Raw genomic sequence first — 12,792 nt, forward strand, 5'->3', positions numbered from 1 at the left:
AGCTAATGTGCCATCTCTCTCTCCCTTCTCTACCTGGCCAGGCACTTTCTGGGATGGCTGCTGCCATCATGTCCATGACACTGAAGGCCTCTGCTGCCTGCAGTCCCACTGCTGCTTCCGCCACCCTGGGCACCACTGCTGCCATATTGCCCTGTGGCTGTGAGGTGCCATAGTGCCAAGTCTTCAGCACGCCCCAGAAGCCATGATGAGTATGGTGGAGGCCTCAGAATTTCCTGGGGAAGTAGCTCTTTCCATGTTGCCTTGATGGCCCTGTTCCCACCTCCTGTCTCTCCCCCTAGGCCAAGTGTTATCCCAGGAGACCCTTCACTTCCACAGACAGACAGACAGACAGACAGACTGCCAGGGACCCTCCTCAGCCAGCCTCTTCACATGCCGAGGCCACAGCACTCAGTGTGGTTGGGTCCAGTTGAGACCCTGCTGCTCATGACTTAAGACTTCTGTGCATTGAATTAAGCCACTAGGGGACTTATGAGATCACCCTCTGGCTTCTCTTGTTGGGTCCCATACAGCCAGTATGTGTCACCAGGGGCATGTGGCATGTGTAGCCTGCCTCTCCTGAGTTTGCAGAGCTGGGCTGGCTCCTCCTTGATTTTATCTTCCTCTGGTCAGAAGACCAGAGTGGCTGAAGTATAGTGAGCAGAGGGAGGGGCAGTGGACGTGGTGAGGGGCCAGATCTCTCCATCCATGGGTGGGGGCTCTCGTTATGGAGGGTCCCTTTTTTGCATCTGTGCTCAGCAGTGCTGGGGAAGAGGGTTTGTCCCCTTCCTCCCAGGTCCTCATCGTTCAAATTCACGGAAGCATGTTGGTAGAGCACACAGAGGTTTTGCTGGGTGGGTGGGGCAGCATGCCCTGCAGTTCTTGCATTGTTTCTAGAGGAAATAGAACAGAATGCAACAGAACTGGCCTGCCTGTGGCCTGGGAAGCTGTTCCCCTGACATCACAGGGCTGTGCCCATATCCCCGCTTGGCTTAGGGGCCCCTAAGTTAGGAACAAAGAAGCAGAAAAGGTTGGATAAAAGATAAGGTACTCAGACTTGATACTTTAAATTATCAAGTTCCTAAGTCTATGGTTACCATCAGTTCATACTTTACAAAGCATTTACTAACATAAATTCATTTATTATGTTTCTGTGAAGATGCCTGGTTAAATCTGAAACCATAGAAATGTAAAGTGTTGTTTACTATTTCTGTGAAACTAGGGTGTAAACCAAAAGTTTTAAAAGCCATCCCTCAGGAATAAATTTAGGAATTATTTCTCAAGCATGACTGTGAGTTAACAATATTAAGTTTTATAACACTGATGCTTACACATCAGCATGAATGTTTTCAAGGTAGTAGTGCTGGAAGGCTCTATATTCATATCCATGGGGCTCTCATCCTGAAAGCAGTCTGGGGACTTTATTATTTTTTTTCAACCATTTAGAGATATTTATAAGTATTATGGGAGAAGGATTGTCATTGCCTTCCAGTTCTCTTTTGTGCTTGCCCGTTAATTCAGCACCTATTTAGTGAGTGGCTCCTGCCTGCTGGGACCTGTGTACCTTTGTAGAAGCTCCCTGGCTGGTGGGGCAGGGCCAGGGAGGCACCCATATGCATGTTTTCAGTGAAAGCCAGAATCTAAGTATTCATTAACTAATATTTGTTGAGCACCTATTATGTGCCAGGAACACAATGGTGAACAAGGGAGGTAAAGGCCCTGCTATCACGGACCTTCCCTAGTAGCACAGGAAGGCAGATAACCCATGACAGATAATCAATGGCAGATAATCGATGGCAGTGAGAGTCTTCATTTGGTGATAAAGGCTCTGAAGAAATAAACCAGGGGGTGTTTGGTGGGGTGGGAGAGCTACTCTAGAGAGTATAAGAAAGACGCCTCCTAGAGGAAGCACCTTGGAGCAGAGACTGACCTAGGAGAAAGGAGCCCACTGTGTGAGGAGCTGGGGAACATTCTGGACAGAGGGAACAGCAGGGGCAGAGCTCTTCCTTGGGAACTAGCTGCACATGCTCAGGGAGCTGGGAGCGGCCCACATGAAGCACAGTGAGCAGGGGAGAGTGATCAGAGCTAGGCGAGGAGGTGGTCAGGGCCAGGAAGCCTAGGAGCTTGGGGCTGGGACAAAGACCTTGGGCTTTCACTCCCAATGCAGTGAGAAGCCACTGGGGGGTTCTGTGTAGGGAGTGATGTGATCTGATTTTTGTGTACGTGTCTTAATTTTGAAACTTTAATTTTAGTGAAAAAAAGTCACATAACATGAAATTTACCATCTTAACCATTTTTAAGTGGACAGTTCATGATTTGTGTTTTGAAAAGACTCCTGTGGCTGCTGAATGGGCATTAAGTGGTAGGCAAGAAGGGGCAGGAGCAGAAGCCAAGAGCCAGTGAGGGGAGGCTGCAGCACCCGGGTGAGAGGCAGGGCTGGCCCAAGGGGTGGGCAGTGGTCACAGACCTAGGAGTTCCAGAAGAGAGACGATTTTCTGGAGGTTTAGAGCTGGGAGTATCAGAAAGGTTTTTGCAAGAAAGTCTTGATTGGCATAAGCCTAAAAGGAGGGGATAAAACATTCATACAGGGAGGCCCTCAGATTGGTGAATACCCCAAGATGAGAACCGCAAGTTTCATTGGAAGTGCAGAGAAGAGTCCTGTTTGGCTACGCTGCAGGGTAAGGGGTCAGCGTGGCTCAGCCGAGCTCAGGCAAGCTGTCATTTAATTTGGTGGATGCTGTTGTCTGAATGTTGATGTACCCCCCAAAATTTATCTGTTGGAACCTAAAACCCCATGTGATAGGATTAAGAGGTGGGGCCTTTGGGAAGTAGACCATGAGGGCTTCACCCTCATGAATGGGATTGTGCTTGTGCAAAACAGGCTTGAGGAGCTCCCTTGCCCCTTCTGCCATGTGAGGCGCAGCAAGAAGGCACCATCTGTGCAGCAGAGTGAGCCCTCACCAGACACTGAATCTGCTGGTGCCTTGCCTTGGACTTCCCAGCCTCCAAAACTGTAAGCAATGAGTTTGCCTTGTTTATAAATTACCCAGTCTACAGTTTTTTGTTGTAGGAACCCAAATGGACTCAGACGGTGTGTAAGGGGAGCAGTAGGCCAGGGTTAGGCACACAGCCTGAAGTGGCATTGCTGAGGGTCCCGTTGGGGGAGTTAGCAAACTCCTTGACATTCCCTTGTTGCTGAACTATAAAATGTGGATGACAGCAGCTACCTCACAGGGTAGTCAGAAACATGAAAGAAGACGAAGGAAAATGATGAACATGGTGCCGGTCTCTTAGTTGGTGTTGCTAAATGTTAGCTTAAAAATACAGTAAAATGGGCTGAGTGCAGTGGCTCATGCCAGTAATCCCAGCATTTTGGGAGGCTTGACGCGGGAGGATCACTTGAGCCCACAAGTTTGAGACCAGCCTAGGCAACAAGGTGAGATTTCGCCTCTATTAAAAAAAAAAAAAAATTAGCCAGGCGTGGTGACACGTCTGTTGTCCCAGCTACTTGGGAGGCTGAGGCAGGAGGATCCCTTAAGCCCAGGGGGTCGAGGCTGTAGTGAATTGTGATCATGCCACAGCACTCCAGCTTGGGCAATGGAGTAAGACCCCATCTCTAAAAAAATAAATGAGTAAATAAGATAAAATGCAGGATTTTGAGCAGAAAATGACTGACTCCAGCTGAATTTTCAGAAATCTGTCTTGAATATGTGGAACGGATGAGCCCAGGAGGGCCTTAATGCCAATCTGTGCTGGAGAAAAAGGCAGGGCTCCTACAGGAAATGTTGCAGGCATCTGATCTGCTGGCCTGGACAGCCGTGAATTTGAGAAATGGGCACCCTAGAGAGGAGTCCAAGATGACTGAGGTTTTGAGTCTGGAAGAGCAAGAGAAAGGCTGTGCCGATGACAGAAATCGGGAAGTCAGGGCTGAAGCTGGTTATTCAGGGTTTGTTCTGTGCCCCAGGCTGAGGCTGGCCGTACACAGGCAGATGCCAGGAGGCTGCCCCTGGGAAGGGCTTACCAACAAGGAGAGGCATACGTATGAGACCCTCTCAGACCAGGAGAAGATTTTCTGGAGCGGAGAGACTTGAGCACACTTTGGAAGGTGGTGTTGAAGTTAGCCGGGCCATGGGAGCTGGGCAGGTTTCCTGGGCCTCCTGTTTGCCACACCACATCTCTGTCTTCTTCCTCCAGCTCTGCACCAGCGCAGGCGACCGTAGACACTGTGCCTGTGTCCCATGCCTTCCCTGAGCCTGTGGGCAGCACTGGCTGTCAGGTTGGAGGGAGGGAGAGGATGCGTATGAGGTGTTTCCTAGCTCTGGGGTGCTGCACTTTCCGTTTTGCTTCTCCCTTTCATTACAAGCCCTGCCCACACCTTTGTAAACACTTCCTTTCTCAGCTCACCTCAGTTCCCCAGCTGGCGTCCCAGGCAGAGGCAGTTGCATGTGCAAAGGCCCGGAGCCAGGACTTGATAAATATGGCTCAAGATGCTGCAGCCTAGATAGATATGAAAGTCTCTGGTTCCCTCCTATACTGTAGTTTTTATTCTGTTTACTTTGCACTAGACCATTTTACACTATTCCAAAAAAAAAAAAAGGGCTCTTATTTTATTTCCATCTCCTTTTCCTACTGCCTTGGCTCATTCACTTTAATCCTTTGATGGAAGCCATGTTATAGGTAAGGGAATAACTACTTATTAGTGGTCATTTAGCTCTTTGGGATGCTGGTTGCTTGAGGCAGCTTTGGAGACAGAAGGACGTCACAGACCAGTGATTGTGAGCTCTTGGTCTCAATATAGCTGCCAGATTATAGCCTCTCTCTTGGGTCTGCATTTCATATTTGGGACTTGCCTCGGCCTCTGTTTCTTATTCCAGATTACACCCTATTCCTTATGGGTCTCCATATTATACCCTATTCCTTATGGGTCTCCAGATTACACCCTATTCTTTATGGGTCTCCACCTTCTGGCAGGAGTCCATAGTTTCTTACTCCACTATCAAAGTTTGTTTTCAGGTTTGAGGTGGTGTGGTTAGCGGTGTACAAATGTTCTTTTCCATTTAGTTTTTGTTTTTATCACTTCTTTTTTTCCAGTGACTTCTGCTGATGGGATCAATGAATTTTAGTTTGGAATTTTTCTTCTGATGCTGTATGGAAATCTGTTCTTTTCCTTATTTACTGGGAAGGAATCTGAGGCTATTGGGATGATTTTTCATCTCAAGACTGTGGGAAACAATCAGCTTTGAAGCATTTCCTGTGGCCATTTGCTGAAGTCTGGGATTCCGTCAGCTGCGCCCCAACCAGATTTTCAGTGTTAATGTTTCCATGTTAGGTGGTGAGGCTAACCAGATATGTCATGTGCCGGCTGGTCTAGGAGCCAGTGTCCCAGGGCTCTCATTCTTCCTCTGGACGTCTCTCCACCGTGGCACTGCTGACATTGTAGGCCAGATGCTTCCTTGTTGTAGGGCTCCCCTTTGGGTTACCGATGTCTAGCAGCATCTCTGGGCTCTGTCCAGTAGCACCCCAAGTTGTGACACCGTAAATGCCTCTGCACATTGCCATGTGCCCATTGGGCTTAGAACTACTACTGTAGAAGAGGTCAGGAGCAAATTCGACCCATGTTCCAAAAAGCTCCAGCTCAGTATTTTCAACGTGTTGTTCACTTACGTTCTATTTCCTGCTGAGTCCCCTGGCAATTGAGCTATGTGCACATTCTTATTTTGTTGGTTCTCAGACTTGAATGGTTTGGCCTCTTCCGCTTCCCAGTGCTTATTGTGCTTGTAGTCGAGCCCTGAATGCCCTCTCCCACTCCCGGAGACTCGTCATTATTTTCTGATTGTCCAGAATGGTTTCCCAGTTGCCTTTCTATTTCTTGCCTTAAAAGGATAATGAAGCTGAGGCCCGAGATAACCTCTCCAACGCAGGCTCCGAAGGCAGCAATTTAGTGGCGGAACAGCGTGTTTTCAGGGAGCAGGAGACATGTGTGGACTCTGACTTTAACTGTTGCCCAGCGCCTAATTGTATTCCTTAAATAGGGGTTCCCTCTCTCCTCCTTTTCTCCCTCCCTCCTTTCTCTTCTACTTTACACTGTGAAATTTAAGAGTTGCAGTTTAAGTCCTACACTATTCTGGAGAGGAGAGAAACTTGGTAAGAAAATAAAATGTTTGACAAATTTAAAGAAAACACCCCTGGAACGACATCCCCCACCCCACCATGGGTGTGGGGTCCTAGATTTAACTGTAATTCCTTGATCGATGTGATCCTTTGTGGTGTTCATGAGGATTTTAGGAAATCATGAGATTAATAATAGAAACCTTCTTTTCACTGTCTTGTACTTGGCTGGAGCCTGTTTATTTTGTATGGCTAATTCATATCCATAAGAAAACGATTACTCAGCTAGCATTCCCACCTGTGTTTATCTTTCAGCAGCCAGGATTTGTTAAGCCCTGGGCAATTTTAATTGCTGTGAAGTGTCTTCCCTGCAGGTGTGTTTCCCTCGCTTCCTTCCTCTCTTTCACATTTCCGAGTGAAAATAGTCTTCTCTGTGTAGAAGAGTGTGTTCCTTGGATCTGATATGTCTGTCTGCCTCCTGCCCTGAACACACATTTAATTGACCCATCACTTTGTGCTGCTGAGTCAGAAGGCAGAGCAGCGCTCCGTTGAACACCATCAGCAGTTTTTGTCGAGAGGGCAGCTCATAGTTGTCAACAGCCTTCTGTGTGCCTGGCACCTGATGGACTTGTTCTCCTTTCATCTTTACAGTTTTATGAAGTTGGCACTGATAACTCCATCTTATTGGGTGAAGATGTAGAGAATCATGTTCAGAAAGCATGGCTGAGTTCACAATGTCAACAGTGGAGCTGAATTTGGACCAGGTGCATTTGATCTATAGCCTTGGCGCTCTCCAGGGAGCAAAGATTATTCAGAGAGGCCATCCGTCCCTGGTGTTTAGGTGTGTAGGTTTTGGAACCAATTTAAACTGGATCTGAATCTTGGCTCCAAGATAAACTCTAAGATTTGGGCAAGTTGCTTAACCTCCCTTGGGGAAATGAAGTTTCCCCACCTGTGAAATGGATATGTCTTAGTCTGTTCAGGCTGCTATAAGAGAAATACCATAAACTGGGTGACTTACAAGCAACAGAAATTTATTGCTCACAGTTCTGGAGGCTGCATAGTCTAAGATCAAGGTGCCACTAGATTTGGTGTCTGGCAAGGGCCTGCTGTCTGGTTCATAGATGGAGTCCTCTTGCAGTGCCCTCACTTGGTGGAAGGGGCAAACAAGCTCCCTCAGGCACTAATTACATTGATGAGGGCTCTGCCTCCCAGATGCCCTACCTCCTAATACCACAATGGGGGTTAGGTTCCAACATGTACATTCTGGGAGAACATTCAGATCATAGCAGGAGGTGACCCTTACCTCGTAGGGTTACTGAGCTATTTACATAGAGCATTTAGCAGTGCTTTGCCAGGCTCAGAATGAAATAGGATAGCTGCTCTCAGCTCATGACAGCATTTATGTAAATGAACTGGCTTCAGAGAGCCAGGCTGAGGGGCTGGGATGACGGGAGGGATGTAGAAGTGGTGGGAAGTGGATTGGGAGGAAACCTGAAGAAACTTGGAGTGGGCCTAGGGGTGCACCTGCTCCCCTTCTAGTAGGAGTCCTTCCTGCAAGTGGACAGAGGGCACCATATTGTGGGTTTTTTGTTTTTTTTTTTTTTTTTCGGAGATGGAGTCTCCCTCTGTCACCCAGGCTGGAGTGCAGTAGCTCAATCTTGGTTCACTACAACCTCTGCCTCCCGGGTTCAAGTGATTTTCATGCCTCATCTCCCCAAGTAGCTGGGGCTACAGGTGTGTGTCACCACGTCCGGCTAATTTTTTGTATTTTTAGTGAGACAGGGTCTCACCATGTTGCCCAGGCTGGTCTCGAACTCCTGAGCACAGGCAATCCATCCACCTTGGCCTCCTAAAGTGCTGGGATTACAGGTGTGAGCCACTCCCAGCCTATATTGTATATTTTAAATTTGAGAAGAAGATGGGATTTGAGGAGCAGTGTATGACTGATGGGTGGGTACAAAATGGAAGGCCTCGCCCAGGAAAACAATGATGGGAATGAAGCCGAAGATGCTCAGGAAAGGGAGTGTGGGCAGCAGGAGGGGGATGGATGAGGAGCATTTTCTGGGTGCAGTCATGTGGGAGTAGTTGGGTTGAATTCAGAGGGTCCAAGAGAATAGGGAAAGGCCTGATGCAACAAACATGGGCCTGGACAGTGCTGCCTCAGAGCGGGCCACCTGCCAACCCTGGAAAGGAGGCTGCGTGTTCGTCAGGGGCACCATCCACAGGATCGACGCATTTGTTGCCAGAGATTAAGAGAGAAGTTTAGATCTTTGAATTTTGACTGAGGTGGCTTTTCCTTCTTTTCTTTAACCAAGGACTTAGACTCCTGAAATGTTGGGGAAAAGGTTGACAGGGAAAACATCCACCCTCTTCCTGCTGTTTTTCATCTCTATATTTTTCTCTTTTGTGGTGGTGTGGTGGTGGGCAATAAATAAAAGGCATTTCATTTCAGGGGCAACCTGGGCAGATTTTGGAAAATGTAGACAGATTGCAAAATCATCCTATGTTTTCATAAAGTAAGCCCTGTAATATCCAGTCCTTTATTTATTTTTTTTATTTAGAGAGAGGGTTTCACTCTGTCACTGTCCCAAGTAGCTGGGACTACAGGTGTGCACCACCATGCCTGGCTAATTTTTGTATTTTTTGTAGAGACAGAGTCTTGCTATGTTGCCCAGGCTGGTCTCAAACTCCTAGACTCAAGTGATCCTCCCACTTTGGCCTCCCAAAATATTGGAATTACAGGCATGAGCCACTGTGCCTGGCCTGTAATAGTCATTTCTAAGTAATTCTAATCATAACATAAAAGGGTGTCTTGATTAAACACTTTATTAAGTCATCTCCATGAGTCAGTCAGACTGACAGGTTGCTGGTTGATTCTGCAGTAATTGGTAAAATTCATCAGTAATTCTCTTCAAGAGTCACTCTGGCTCTGTTCATTCATTTTATATTGGGAGGAGGTCCTCATGAAATTAGTTACTGTGTAGGTCTCAACCTATGCATTCTTTCATTGTTGCTGTGGAAACAAGCAATAAAAATCGTGGGTTGAAGAAGAAAAATAATCGGTGCTGAACATCTGTAAAATACATGATAATTAAGTTGCTTTCTGTAATCCAGAATTTTTAAAAAATCATCATACTTGGAACAAAGCTGAGACTCATAAGGTTCTGAACTAATTATGTAACTGAATCATTAATAGTTTTCCTTGGAAACACTATGGAAAACAAATTACGCCGCCTTTAAAGGAGTGTTTCCACTGGTAGCAGCATTCACAGAGCCGCTGCCATCAGCTCTGCAGCGTGAGCTCAGTCAGGTGCATGCCTGGACACACGCCACCAGCTGGTCACTGTTTCAATAGGGTCGGGAACTAGATGGTCGGGAACTAGAGAGACATTGTCAGGAGAAGCGAGGTCGCAGACCGAGCAGGATGCTGCCTGTGGTTCTTCTCGTGGCTGGCTAACGGGCTGTGAGGGGAGAGGCAGCCAGGGACGCTAGCACTGGCCGCCATCCCCCGGGGGCAGTTAGTGAGACCCACCCTGCCCCCACCCTGTGCACTGTGAGAGTGGCAGTTAGAATTGGTTGTCACTTGTGGGTGTTTTGTAAAGCGCATTTCTGATGTTCTTTGAAAGGACAGAACATCATGGGTTTGGTGCCCTGTGTCACACCCTGAGTCCATGGGGACAGGCGGAGTCAGGGTTGGGGCTGGAAGAGAACTGAGAGGGCATTTAATCCAGTCCTGTTATGTTATTGACAGAAGAAACAGAGGCTCTGAGAGGGTGAGGGATGGACCAGGCCACTCCTCGCTCGGGAATCACAGTGCCGGTCCCTGCTGGCCAGTCTCGGGCTGCCTTCCACATCTCTGTGTGGATTTTCCCCTGATGTCTTCAGCTGTATCTTGCTGGTTTGAACAATTTTCCTTTCATAAAATATTGTAGTTAGGGCAGTCACTCTGCCCAACAGTGTTGGGTCTGACCAATTAAAATATGCTTCATTAATTTTTTATGATACCCATTTTTATCCAAAAGAAGAAAAAAGTCATTTTGTGCTTCTGTGAATTCCTTCAAGTAATTCATTTATGTTTATTTTAAAAATAAGTATATTGTTCCTTTGTCAACCCTAAAGCCACAAAGCTTATGGGCATTTTATTGGTTGACTCTGGCTGACCTGTTTTATCTGGGTGTGAGATACAGATACATAGTGTATGGGTATTTGGTGGAATGCTGTGTCAGGTCATTCTGCTGAAAAATGATGTCAGGACATCAGTAATGTGGATATGTTTCAGTAGTTTGGTAAAAGCTGTTATGGAGTTGTAAAAATTAGCCTAGTATAAAGCCTATAAACCCATCTTAGGAATATTGTATTTCCAGCCAAATCATAGGTGCTCCTACCCTGTAATAGTTCATGGTGACGTGGTATGTGGGGTAAAGTGTGATGATGTCATGCAGCAGGTTCAAGTGATGGAGACATGTTTTTCTTTTCTGCTCTTTTGCAGGACAGACCCACAAAGTCAAGCATGCGGAGTGCAGCCAAGCCCTGGAATCCAGCCATCAGAGCAGGGGGCCACGGCCCAGACCGGGTGCGGCCTCTGCCTGCAGCCTCTTCCGGCATGAAGAGTTCTAAGTCTTCAACTTCCTTGGCTTTTGAGTCCCGACTCAGCAGGGTATGGATCAAAATGCACAGGGTCAGGCAGAGCGCCTGGATACCCTGGGTTGGGAGGATTGAAGAGGGCAGTAAGCAAACCAGTGGCCTCTCGGGGCAGGGAAGGAGACTCCCAAGGAGGGGTCGCAGGAGGACCAGCATGCCTGGACATGAAGGAATAGAGCTAGCGGGTGGGAGTGGGGGCCCTCTGGGGTCCAGAAAGGAGGTCTGCAAAGTGTTTAACACAGTAATTAAGGTCCTCTGCCCTGGGTTGCATGGACATCCCGGCAGTTTTGCCCCAAGCACCGCCCTGGATAGGGGTCGAGGTCATGCACGATCTTTGCAGCCCCCCACAATCCAGTTGTAGTTCTTCAAGCCCCTCTTACTGGACCCCACAGCAGCATGGACGCTGTTGATTACGCCCTTCATCAGGGAGTGCGTTCTCCTCTGGTTTTCTCCTCCCCCCATCCCTTTGGTCTCTAAGGTTGGGTGGGCCCATGCCACATTCCTAGACTCATCTCTTTTCTAGCTGCATTCATTTCTTTACATGAGAGGCTCTCACCGTGCAATGCTTAGTGCCTCCTTAGCTGCCCTGAGATGAATTCATAGACAGTAGCACCTACCTCATGCAATACTTTAGAAAAATCAATATGATCTTCTATATTAGCATGCATTTCCATCTGCACAGCTGTGCTAAAGGCCTTGAGATGCTCCTTAAAGCACCATGGGCGTGACAGCTACAGTGCAGTTGGATTTGAGATGCAGACTGATTTGAGTTGTGTTGATGACTCAACTACGGTGAAGGCTGCTGCAGAAGGAGTGACGGGATTGTTTTGAAATAGCAGACACTCTTGGTGAAGTTCTGAACCAAGCATGGTGCCGGCTCCCTTTGTTTTAGTATTTTTGGACTTAGAGCAGACACTCTTGGTGAAGACACTCTTAGAGCTAGGCAAGGGGCACATTGTTTTTATGAGTCAAATGGAGGGAGGCTCTAGGCTCAGATAATAATAAAAGGTGTTCCACCTGTGTCAGTGCCTGCGGAATATGTGGAAAGTGTGTGGGTCGTGGAGCAGTTCTTTGTGTAAGATTGTCATGAGCATTTTAGGACATCTGAATTTCCTGTCCTCCTACCCGTTAAATATTAGTAACACATCCAGTCATGGTGACAACCAAAAATGTGCCCTCAGATTTTCAACACATCCCCTGAGGGACAGCCCTGTCCCCATCGAGAACTATTGTTCTAGGTGACGGGTCCATTCTCATGGCTTTTAACACTCTAAGTGGATAACGTCCAAATTTGCATCTCCAGCTGTGACCCCTCTAACTGCCTTTGTGACATCACCCTTGGATGTCCAAAAGTGTATCATGTCCAAAACTGAATCTCAATGCCTTCCTCTCCATCTCTCTCACCACCCCCTAACCTGCTCCCCCAAATCTTCCCATTTGTGTAAATAGCAACTCCATCTTTTTGGTTGCTCAGGCCACAGCCAGTGGCATCACCCTTAAACCCTCCTTTTCTCATGTCTCACAGTCCCATCAGTGAAATGCCATCACTTCTACCTTAAAAATATGTGTCAACTCCAACCAATTCCCACTGCCTCCCTTGTGACCAGTTGGGTCATGCCCCCACCCTTCTGTGCCCTAGGAAGGGTCCTTGGAACACCTGAGTCATGTCACTTCTCTGCGTCAACCCTCTAGTGGCTTTCCCCATTCACTCAGAGTGAAAAGCAGAGTCCTTGACATGGCCAGCGATGCCCTCAGGGCCCAACCCTGTCCCCTGCCTCTCAGGTGTGGTCTTGCTCCTCTGTGCCCTGGCTCCTGGAGCTCCAGCCACATGTTCTGCTGGTGTTTGGTGACAGCTGTCCCTCGGATTGCCAGGTGCACTCCTGCGGCAGTGTGTTTGTGTTTGCTGCTCCCTCTGCCTGGAAAGCACCTGGTGCCTCTATAGGAAGTGCCCTTGACCTCCATCCTCCTCCTCCTGCTGCCTTGTTTTCCTTCTCTGCTCTTGATGCCATTGCACACACCTGCTTGTTTACGGTCTGTCTTCTC

At 47.8% G+C, this 12,792-nt stretch overlaps 1 protein-coding gene across 13 annotated transcripts in view; it reads left to right on the forward strand.

Annotated features, from left to right (window-relative positions):
• Nucleotides 1–12,792, forward strand: part of SPECC1 (sperm antigen with calponin homology and coiled-coil domains 1) — a 313,351-nt gene that overhangs the window by 76,566 nt on the left and 223,993 nt on the right. For 9 of the 13 annotated variants that reach the window (XM_063599215.1, XM_055101224.2, XM_063599212.1 and 6 more), the window contains one exon: nt 10,598–10,765. In XM_063599215.1, coding sequence (XP_063455285.1) covers nt 10,619–10,765 — 147 coding nt within the window. In that variant the 5' untranslated portion in view covers nt 10,598–10,618. Of the gene's footprint in view, nt 1–1,014; nt 1,045–9,654; nt 9,882–10,597; nt 10,766–12,792 lie in introns of those variants that run through there. The other 4 variants (XM_057300236.2, XM_057300238.2, XM_055101218.2 and 1 more) reach the window with 2 other exon arrangements.

This window comes from Pan paniscus, chromosome 19 (genome assembly GCF_029289425.2).
Source record: "Pan paniscus chromosome 19, NHGRI_mPanPan1-v2.0_pri, whole genome shotgun sequence".
NCBI classification, from domain to species: domain Eukaryota; kingdom Metazoa; phylum Chordata; class Mammalia; order Primates; family Hominidae; genus Pan; species Pan paniscus.